General features: G+C 33.0%; 1 protein-coding gene across 2 annotated transcripts in view; it reads right to left on the minus strand.

Annotated features, from left to right (window-relative positions):
• Window positions 1-12,371, minus strand: part of Purg (purine rich element binding protein G) — a 37,635-nt gene continuing 25,264 nt past the window's right edge. Inside the window, exon 3 of one of the 2 annotated variants that reach the window (XM_046453313.1) lies at window positions 1-893. In XM_046453313.1, coding sequence (XP_046309269.1) covers window positions 789-893 — 105 coding nt within the window. In that variant the 3' untranslated portion in view covers window positions 1-788. The other variant, XM_046453312.2, reaches the window with a different exon arrangement.

Here is a 12,371-nt window from a genome sequence, read left to right on the forward strand (position 1 = left end):
TTACACATATAAACCAGTTTATTAGATTGTCAATGATACTTTGAGACAAATTCAAGTTATTTTATTTTACTTCATATAAACAGAGGAAGGGAGGAAAGTTTTAAACTTCAAGCTTTGTTCAGCATGTGTGCAGTTAGCATCCACAAAAGCACCATTGGATATGGAAGAATTAGCACCACAGAATTTTAGGACCTAACTGTTAACATGCATCACTGAAAAACTTGGAACATGGAAACCAAAGTATTACATGGTATGGTCTATTATAAACAATACAAGGCAATTTATGATTTCTTTTTATACAGTACGATACGATCACAATCAATGAGAACCTTTTAAGTACAATACAAGACAAAAAACACTTTGTACCCTGTTAACACTACAGCAGTTACAGATTTTAAAAAAATGTTTCTTGTAAGAGGCATTGGGTTGAATGATCCCTCCCCCTCAATTTTTAAATTCAGAGTTGTATAGTTACATGATCTCTTGAGAAAGTATTTTCAAATCTACGTGTCTTGTACCTCAATGCTGACAAATGGTGGTTTGAAAATGGAAAGGCTGGATGAATTAAACAAGAAACCAAAAATCTGGAAAGAGTCAAGAAGTACTCCACTGTGGTGGAAGGTTTTCCACATAAGATCAGTTTGAAAATGATGCCAATGGTGTTGATACTTGTCTTCCTTTCCGTGGAGGAATGCCAAGTATAGAAGCCTTGGATTCATGATGAACTTCGGTTCATTTCTTTCACCAAATGTCTTTATTCTGGAGTGTAACATTAGAGATTTTATTCCTTACTCCTCAACTGTTTTTGTAGTATCATTGGGCTGTTCCTTATGCTTGGTTTGACAACAGTGAAAAGGGTTGATATTCTCTCTGGATTTAGGGCAATTTGTGAGCTAAAGAAAAAATATTAATTTAAATTTAGCAAATAGGAAATTTTAAAGGGAGTTCCACTATTTTTACAGTATAAACCCATTATATTATTGAAAACCTTTCTGTTAGAAAGCATGTAACAAACCCTTAATTTTAGTTGTGCCTAGGTCAATTTTGGCATATGAGAAGATACTGTATAAGAAATGTGCAGTAAGAATAGATACAGGTATATTCAGATCTCAATGCATTGATGCCAAGGAAAATATATTTTTACTCACCAAGAGAAGAATATACCTTGAAGCATCTATGCAGACACATGAATCAATCATGTATCTGCCCAACTTCTAATTCTGGAATAGTGATAACAGGGTCATTTAGGAAAAGTACTCAATTACAGTACAGCAGCAATTTTATGTTGTCTATATTTAACAGTGAAACATTTTTGAAAATAGAATCAGTACTATACGGTAAGTTTACAATTCACCATATCTATACTTGTAATACATGCGGTTATTTGTTTTCCAAATTTTTAAAAATCCCACTAGGACCAACATCTTTCAGAACAACAATCTAACATTAAACAAAACTTTCTAAGGAAAATATTTAGCATCACAGATATTTGAGAAAAGTCTGTTATTCAGCATCACAAAATACTCAATCGATCTACATTTAAGATTGTTCATGCCTTGACATTAACACACCTTTGGGTTAATATATCTTATTTTAAAATGAAAACAAACAAACCAAACAACTGACATGGAATTTGTCTTTAGTCTTTCTTTGATAAGGACAGACCTGATAAACTTGACTTCTTTCTATACCATGTAATGATGACTTCATCTAAGGAACTGCATTTACATTTAGTAAAAAACATTTCAAACTAGAGATAGAAAAATGGCTACACAAAGAAAGAATTAAAGATAAGTAACCTTATAGAAAAATGTTTTGATTTTTTAAAATATTTTGTTCTCAAACAAAAAAGAAAGCAAAGTTTGTTCACTTTGAAATATTCTGTTGAAAAACATTCTGAATGAAAAGTTAGCCTATCTTAATAAATGTCAGGAAGATGTTAAGTTTAACTTGAGAGGGTAGAACCCTTTTGAAAAAATATCTTGCTTTTCTTGCTGAACTACATCCATTCTATAAATCTACCCATTTCCTGAAGAAGAAACACCGCACATAGCAGTATATTTATGTGACTGATTTAAATTTGATAATTTACCAGGTATGACTGACTTGAGCAAAGAAGAAACGAAACTGATTTACATTAAAAAATTCAGCTAAAATAAAACTGAGCTGTGATAGGCTAGCTGAATAATTTTGATTGCCCTTATATTTGATCAACATTTCAATTAAGGTAGTAAAAATTTAAAAAAGAAATTTAAAAATAAAAACTGTCCAAAAATTGTTCAATGATAAAGTCTTCAAATTTTACAATATTTTAACTGCAAATGATTGTAGACTAACTTAGACAGTTTTGCCATTATCACATATACTTTTGTTACTCTTAAGTTTTATTTCTGTATTGCTCATTGGCTATATTATGTAACATACTGTTCTGTTAAATTAAAATAGTTTGATTTATTACATTATACTCTAAGTGGCTTTAGAAAAACATATAAATAGGATAAATTTATAAAAGGATAAAGAATATTTTAAGAGATTTTAGACATATTCTATACAGACAAATAGCTAGTTCAAGGTAATAAAGTGCCTTCTTTTCCAGGTAATTAATTTTTCACTAAAATATTTTAAGGCTTATAGCTCTTATATTATTTAATCTTTAAATCCATATAGTAATCTTTAATAACTAGCAGCTTAAAATTATAAATTTAAATTATCAATTCTGAATCCATCTTGTGGGGAAAGGAAAATATGTATAATTTCTAAATGCTGGGACTTTTACATAAGACTCTCATGTTGCTTGTGAACAATCAGGTTTACGTCATAATCTACAGCAGCCAATGTCCCTCAAAAAATTCAACAGAATATTTAATCATATGGCAAATGGGGCCATTATTTTGTTCATTTATTCATATATTCTGTTTTATTTACATTTAAAATGATTGTGCAACCTAAAATGAAAAAGGCCAGAAAAAACTAACAGGGAATTCTTCAGATACAGGCATAATGAATACCTTTTATTGCAACAGACTGTGCATAACCTGTATTGATGCCAACAGTTAATATCGAGCATTTATATTCTTTTTGCTTCTACTATCCATGGGTATATCATAGTAAAATACTGGTATCCTAATAAGAGTGTATCTATATGATATCAATAAGCATACGGAATTCTATTTATTATATATTTAATTATTTCTCTTTGGGGATATATATGTTTTAAGTACATCTGTATACTCAGTTATTTAGACAGGTCCAGATTTTAGGAAAAAATATGACAACATACATATCAACTGCTCAGTAGCTCTTAACCATTAAAACTCAATTAAAATATTTGAATATTCATTTTCGGGAATTTAGCTATTTTGAAAAGATTACTGAAATGAGGTACAAGATTAAATGGCCAGGATACCTAAAATGCTTTTCTGATTGCCACTGGGTTAATTAAAAATGTTCCTTAAGTTAAAGGTTTTGCAGTCAGGATAGAGAAGGTAAGTGAATACTCATTGAAAAGAATGGTTTAAGTTAATGTTCCATATTATTAGAAAAACAGGAATTACCAGTAGGGGAAATGCTAGTCTTAGAATTGGGTTTGGCTTTGAATCTAAAGCCTAGTGAGAGTAATTCCAGGGTTTAAAAAATTAAAGTGGCATAAACCTTTATAATTGCACATTCTTTTACCAAAGTGCCACGTTACCATATATTTATCTAAAATGCACGATTCTATTTTTCAAAATCTAAATACATAAACAGTTTTACCCTTCCCATACTAGTATAGTACAATTTCACAAACTTAGCAGAAATATAACTAGGAAGATGAATTATAAGTTTCTAAAAACGATATAGTTTGTGTGTTAAAGAAAAATAACTGTTAAGAGCCTTTGTCATTATGAAGACTCAAGTCCAAGTATAGACAAAGCATTCCATGAAACTTGAAAACATCATGAGAGCTTGTTTAGGCAAATTTTAATAATACTGTGCCAGGCAACACACAGATGTCATATGTTTAACAGAAAACAAATTGGTTTAGTTATCCTGTTTTTTATCTATTTGACTACATATTATACTTACTCTCTTCAATCACTGAAGCAATAATATTATCTAGAAACCCAAGTTTTGAAAACAGTAGTAAATACTGAGGTTTCTAGCCTTAACTGGTCATTCCTCTGTAGTACAGCAAAAATGTCTGATGAGTGGGTTATTGATTTTCATGCTTCTGTCTCTTTATTCTAAATAGAAGCACTAAGTAGAAGTATACAGAGATAAAATAACGAGGACAAAAGCACAAATATATAAATATAAAGAGACCAAAGCACAAATATACAGAACGAATAAAATAGTAAGTCACTGTATGAAAGTTCTGTGTATGACTGAATTTGGTCAATCAGGAAAAGAGAATTAAAAATGGAGATTTCCTTATCATGTAATAATTGTATGAATATATATTTTTATAAATAAATGGCATGCACATAAATTTAAATTTTGAATGTTTTTGTTATTTCTGAATGTAATTAAATTAAACCAGGGTGTTGTCTCATTATAAACCAAGGTCAAAATTTTATATTGTTCAGGAGAAAGAGAGAATGTAGGGTCATGATTCTCAATGGCAGGTTATTTGGATTCTGTTATAATACAAACTAAACACTGTGGTATATTGCTCCTTTCAATTAGAGTGAAAATGCTGGTGTTGGATATGGTGGTGCATGCCTGTCAATTTCTAGCTACTGGGGAGACTGAGACAGGAAGATCTGGTCAAGAGGATAACATACTTGAAAACCACCATGGGCAATTTAGTGGGACCCTATCTCAAGATAAATAAAAATAAAAAGGTCTGGAGATCTAGCTTAGAGGAACAAGGCTCCTGGTCTCAATCCTCAGAACAACCCTCCCTCCCCATCCCATCCCCTCCCCCCTAAAAAAAAAGAAAGAAAAGGCTAGTAAAAATATAAAAATACTAATTTTTTAAAATTGGGAGTAAATCATAGTCACAGAACATTAATGTCTACCAAAAAAGATTCCTGTCCTTTTCCTCCATTTTGAGAATGTATAAGAATGTATAAGAATGACTGTATAAAAGCTACATCCCTGGCCTGGGGATATAGCTCAGTGGTAGAGTGCTGGCCTGACATTTGCAAGGCCCTGAGTTGGATCTCCAGCACTACAATTTAAAAAAAAAATTTTTTTTTTTCAAAAGAAGAATTTGAGCCAGTTTGCATGGGCCACACCTGTAATCCAGCTGCTTGGGAGCCTGAGGCAGGAAGATTGCAAGTTTGAGGCCACCCTGGACAATTTAGAGATATCATGTCTCAAAATAAGAAATAAAAAGGGCTGGGGGTATACTATCAGTAGTATAGTGTCCCTGGGTTTAATCCCCAGTGGTGGTGGTGATGGAAAGCATCTGAAAAACAAAAACGAATTATATAAACTTGTCTTTTGTCTAAGATGTAGGATGGGATAAAAATGTCCCAGTCTTCTGAGAAAATTAACAAACTTTAAAAATGTAAGTAAAATCAGGGCTGGGGTTGTGGCTCAGTAGTAGAGCACTCACCTAGCAAGTGTGAGGCTCTGGGTTCGATCCTCAGCACCACATACAAATAAATAAATAAAGGTATTATGTTCAACTACAACTAAAAAATAAAAAAAATGTAATTAAAATCAGTAACCATGATAAATCACTGATAACAATTTCCACAAACCCAATATAATGACAGATTTAATCACAGAATGAATATTCACCTATAGAATCTTCTCAGTTTCTGAGTTATAAAAACATAATACCTTGTTGGTAAATAATAGGCTTTGATAGTTTTAGTAATTAAAATTTGTTACATAAATACTGCAAATAAACATTGAAATGCAGAAGATTCTAGAGCGTGTATATATGTGGTGCTAGGGATTGAACCCAGGGCCTCACCCTTTCTACACAAGTGCTGTACCACTGAGCCACATCCTTAGCCCCAGATTTGCAAAAGAAGTTGCTGACATGTGGGAACTTCACAGTATATGAAATATTCCAACTGTATTTAGCACATATAACACCCAAATAATGTAAGACTCTACAATCTTTCTTGCTAATATACCCAGATATTTTCTTGACTTTGCAAAAGCTGGGTAGGCCATTGTGTTTACTTAAAATAAGTTCTCCCTGGTAGCAGTCCTGTAGTGGTGACATGAAAGATTGGACATATATATGAGAACCGTTCCTACTATATTATTTAATCTGGTTTTTTTTTCTAATATTCATCTCTTTTTATAGCACTCTCATTTACAAAATGCCTCACAATACTACAGTAGTTATTTCTCACAGTATACTGATGAGGAAGGCAAAGTTAATAACTTGCCTGTGCAGTGATGAAGCTGCAGGAAACTTGTAGAAGTCTCATGTAGTTTCTCTTCTGTAGGCAATAACCTGGCATTGCTCAATGCTGAGCACAATATATGCTCTTTGAGGCCAAATACTGGATCTCATCTTCTGCTGTAATATCTTGATCTACTGCTTAGCTCACGTGGTATGCACAATAAATATTGCCCATCTCTGACTCCTTGAGAAAAGCTGTGCAGGCCTCCTTTTGCTTCTCCACTACAGTAGGGTAGGTAGCATTATGGTCTTAAATAATAGGGGTAGTATTACTCATTCTTGAGTCTTTATGACACAGCCTACCAATGACACAATTACTCCTAAAACTTTGAATTATTCATCTGTACTTTTGCCAGGCATTTGAGTTAAAAGTTGTGCTGTGTGTATGGTAGATGGTTCTTTTGTAAGCTAATCCAAACATAATAAATCAAGGAAATAATCTTCACAGCTACAATCATCAGCATGAGTATGGAGCATACCAGAAAGAGATGAAAGGATGGTTACACATGTACAGCAATGGGGATCGGAGGACTAGTGGTTCTTCAATTTTTTGGCAATCAGAATAGGAAAGCCAAGACCCTTGAGGAGATAGTGATTTTATTGAACTGGGTGAATGCTGAAAAGGTTGGATGATGACAAGACTTTTCTAGTTTTAAAATTCTTTATTTTGTTGTTCAGTGCTCAAAAGTCTTTCTTAAGAAAACATAATAGTTAAAACCCCAAAGTTTTATGTTTTGAAACTCTAGAGCAACTGCTAAGTATCAAATGTTTCCTTTTTTAATTCCTTTTTTGGTGAATAGTTTATAAAATATTGAATAAATGTATTAAAATTGCATTGATACAGTGTGGACATTTATAATACTTTATATGTCTGCAAAATTAGTATCTGGGAGTTTGTTCCTACTCCCACTACTTTATATAAACTTGTTGCCTTGAGAATAGGTTGGTTTCACTAATGATGTACAATTCATAGTCTCAATTCCCATTTCAGTGAGTGAAATGTGAAATTATTTCTTGTAAAGATTGGTTATGGTTTTAAATTATCAGTGAAAAAATATATAGATTTGATATTAAATGTGGATCTATATATGTAAATAAAAACACTTCTAATTACAACATTTTGATTGAGAAGCAATGAAAATGTAAGTCAGAAACTAGAAAGTAAAAACCAATTTTTTTTTTTTGGTGTTGGGGATTGAACCAGGGACCTTAAACATGCTAAGCACATACTCTACCACTGAGCTACTTCTCTTACCTCCTAAAAACCTATTTTTTATTAGCTAGAACAATAAGTAGATGGGAGGAAGACAGGTGATTTACAATAAACTTTAACTTCTGATCGGCTAGGACTTCCTTTCAAGCAGAGTGCCCTCACTGAGAAATGAGGTTTATAATTCTTTAACTCTAAGATCTCTTTGCCTTTCTTACATTAAGCTGATATCATTTCTCATATTCAAATGGGAACAAGAGCCATATCCTCATTTTTTCATCTGGTAAGAAACATTATTGGCACTTACTTAAAATTAATTACTACAATTAAGATGATGGACTGTTTAGAGAGTTCAACTTACATATACTACTGAAAATAAGGTATCAGTCTTTAGAGTTGGGAACATATATCCTTGAAGCTTAGTGTGTCAGCACTATTGGTTCTCCTCATGAGTTAAATTGTCCTAATGAGGTTTTCATGGTAATTCAAATGTAACTGCCTTTTATAAGAAGTAAAACATAAGTATCTCAATAGAAAAATAATTTGACAAAATATTGCATTCATTCATGTTCAAAACACTAGAAAAACTAGGGTAATAGGAACATACCTCAACATTGTAAAAGCTATATATGCTAAGTCCATTCTAAATAGAAAAAAAGTGAAAGCATTCCCTCTGAAAACCGGAAAAAGACAGGATGCCCTCTTTCACCAATCCTATTCAATATCGTTCTTGAAACCCTAGCCAGAGCAATTAAACAAAAGAAAGAAATTAAAGGGATATGATTAGGAAAAGAAGAGCTCAAACTATCCCTATTTGCCTATGACACGATTCTATATTTAGCAACCCCCAAAACTCCACCAAAAGCTTCTTGAACTCATAAATGAATTCAGCAAAGTAGCAGGATATAAAATTAACACTCATACAGCAATCAATGACAAATCAGCTGAAAGAGAAATCAGGAAAACTATCCCATTCACAATACCTCAAAAACAAAAACAAAGTAAAAAAACTTGGGAATCAATCTAACAAAGTAATAAAAAGACCTCAACAATAAAAACTACAGAACACTAAAGAAAGAAATTGAAGAAGACCTAAGAAAATGGAAAGATGTCTCATGTTCTTGATAGGCAGAATTAAAGTTGTCCAAATGGTAATACTACCAAAAGCACTATACAGATCCAATGCAATTCCCATTAAAATCCCAATGATGTTCTTCATAGAAATAGAAATAACAGTCACAAAATTCATTTGAAAAAATAAGAGGCCCAGAATAGCCAAAACAATAAGTGAGAAAAGTAATGCAGGAGGCATCACAATACCAGACTTTAAATTATACTACAGAACTATAGTAACAAAAATGGCATGGTATTGTCAAAAATAGAATTGAAGACCAATGGAACTGAATAGAAGATAGAGACATAACCATATAAGTATAGTTATCTCCTACTAGACAAAGGTGCCATAAACATACATTGGAGAAAAGATAGCCTCTTTAACAAGTGGTGCTGGAAATCCATATGTAGTAGATTGAAATTGAATCCCTATATCTCATCCCACACAAAACTTAACTCAATGTGGATAAAGGATCTTGGCATTAGATCACAGACACTGCTGCACCTATAAGAAGAAAAAGTAGACCCAACTCTCCACCATGTCGGCTTAGGAACTGACTTCCTCAAGAGCAAGAAATAAAATCAAGAATCAATAAGTGGGATGGTATGAATATGAATACACAACCAGTGTAATTCCACATAAATCTAAAAAGCTTATTCACAGCAAAATAAACAACGAAGAACATGAACAGTGAGATTACAGAATGGGAGACAATCTTTACCACCTGCACCTCAGATACAGCATTAGTCTCTAGGATATACAAAGACTCAAAAAACTTAATACCAAAACCCCCCAAATAACCCAGTCAAAAATGGGAAAAGGAAATTAACAGACACTTCACAGAAGAAATATGAATAGTCAAAAATATATGAAAAAATGTTCAACATCTCTGGTGGTTAGAGAAATGCATATTAAAATTACACTGAGATTCCTTTTCGCTCCAGTCAGAATGGCAATTATCAAGAATACCAAGTCACAATAAATGTTGGCAAGGATGTGGGGGAAAAGATTCAGTCATACATTGCTGGTAGGACTGCAAATTGGTGCACCCACTCTGGAAATCAGCATCCAGATTCCTCAGAAAACTTGGAATGGAACCACCATTTGATCTAGTTATCTCACTCCTCAGTTTATACCCAAAGGACTTAAAATTAGCATACTACAGTGACGCAGCCACATCAATGTTTATAGCAGCTCAATTCACACTAGCCAAGCTATGGAACCAACTGAGGTGCCCTTCAACAAATGAATGGATAAATAAACTGTGGCATGTATACACAATGGGGTATTACTCAGCCATAAAGAAGAATAAAACTATGGCATTTGTCAGGAAATGGATGGAACTGGAGATGATCATGCTAAGTGAAATAAGCCAGTCCCAAAAAATCAAAGCCCAAATGTTCTGATATGTGGTTGCTAACCCATAACAAAGGTAGGGAGAAGTACAGAAGTTTATAGAAGTTCATTGGATTAGACAAAGGGAAATGAAGGGAAAGGAGAGGGGATGGGAATAGGAAAGAGTAGAATGAATCGGACATAACTTTCCTATGTTCATATATGAATACACAAACAGTGTAATTCCACATCATGTTCAACCATAAGAATTGTAATGGGTTAACTCCATGTATGTATAATAAGTCAATATACACCCTACTGTCATGGATATTAAAAAAAGATAGGGCAAATTCTACATTAAAGTAGGTCATATTAAAGAGAAGTGCTTCATGTTAGTTTTTTTTTGAATGATATCAGAATTAAATACAAGCATAGTAAAACAATTTAGAAACCAGAAGGAGGAAAAAATAGTATGAGAGGGCAGAAGGAAAGTAGATGCATAGAGATAGGCAGGAAGTGAAAGAAATGGGAAAACAATGAATAAGAGTTTCAGAGAATTAAAATAATTAGAAACTTTATTAATATCCACTTAATACTCTGGCTGCATTTCTTATTTCATTTGGGTACTTTTCCCATAAAACTAATGTAAGCACTCAAGCACTATATGGCTGTCCTTTTTCTTACTCATGGATTACATGCTATTGAAACCAATACCCATAAAAGCAAGAAAATGGCTGTGTGTATGCTATCAGTCTGTGACAGTGTTCTGAGATGCTTTTGTGTTCCTGTAGAATCTTGAAAGTGGAGATGGTTAAGGATGTGGGTGGACTAGCCAAAGATAGTTCAATCCTCTCCTTTATTTAGTTATGTCAAATTCAGCCATCTCCTTGTTAAGAACAGAATTCTCTTGAAAATGACAATAGAGGGCAAAAATTCACCCTTTACCTCTATTAGAACTCATTTTATAGTATTATGGCTCCCAAGAATCACAGTATACTCTTTGCTTAAATGTATTCCTGCTCCCCTGGACCTCAATGAATCTTTGCATAAAATAGCAAAACTTAGCTATGTATAATTAGGACTTTCAGCAAAACAAAAATGTAACCTGGATGTTGCTCTTTTTGTTATCTACTCTTCTTCCATTTATATAAGCTTTACCAGGAACTTTAGATTAAAGTGAGTTTCTAACAATAAAACTGAACTTATCAGGTCCACATTATGTCATTTTGAAACTGGTATTAAGGTATCACCATATTGATAAACATTGAAAGCATTCTTTCCAGCATGTTTTAATAATAGAGATACTAAAAGAATTAGCTCCTTACCTGGGATTATTTTTCACATTTACTTTCTGAAGTCAAAATAGGAGGACATAAGAATTCTATAGCCATCTCTATTGCTAAAGTGTACCCACCCATGTTTCTATTTTTAGTAGCATAATTTAGAATCTCCCAAAAGAGTGTATCTTATTCATATAACACTAAGGTGGGAGAGTTGTTTGAATGTAGGTGTATTATCACTTAATATTAGAGTGCATTTCTACCCCCTGAATGGTTATTATTAATTTGCTGCCATGATTTTAGCAGTAGTTATGTGTCACTTCAGACACTTCATGAAGATCTGCTTGTTTCTTGCCTGTTTTAAGCAAGTTTCATCAGCAAAAAAAAGAAACTGTTGACTGATGAACTCAACAATATGGATGGTCTCAAACCTACTAGGCATAATGAAACAGACAAAATACGAAAAAAATACATGTTAATTTATGTGAAATTCTAGAATAGGCAGGTATAAGCTGTGGTGATAAAAATCAGATTCGTGGTTGCTTTTGGAAGCTGGGATGGTTTGGGGTCTGTTGATGTTGACTGGGAAGTTAGGTGTTACTTGGGAACTTTCTGGGATGAGAGAGGTATTCTGTGTCTCCATGTTTGTCAAAACTGATTGAATGGTATATTAACATTGGAGCATTTCACTCTATGTAAATTATATCTTAATAAAAATGTTATAAAATATTACAACTAAACACAATATTTTTGCAGAAGCGCCAGAGGATGGTTGGCGTTTTGTTTTTTCATTTCAAACTTCTCCCTTCAAAGTATCTCATAGACAGAAGCATACCCTGGAGTGAAATCCAGGACCTATACTCTACAGGCATTTATATCAAGGATTACTTGTGGAGCAGTAGGACACTACTAGTGTAGAAAGGAAACTAATTTGTCTAAAACTTCTAGGTGGGAATAAAAGAAAATGTTAACTTATACTTCTTGGTACATAATCATGTGTACATGGGATTTCACATTTCAAAACCATTTTGAATTTCAGTGATTGGGACCTAATTTATAATGATTACCTTATCAGTTCAA

Source organism: Marmota monax, unplaced genomic scaffold, assembly GCF_021218885.2.
Source record: "Marmota monax isolate L192 unplaced genomic scaffold, Marmota_monax_Labrador192_F-V1.1 WCK01_AAM20220418_F8-fsc00117, whole genome shotgun sequence".
NCBI lineage: Eukaryota > Metazoa > Chordata > Mammalia > Rodentia > Sciuridae > Marmota > Marmota monax.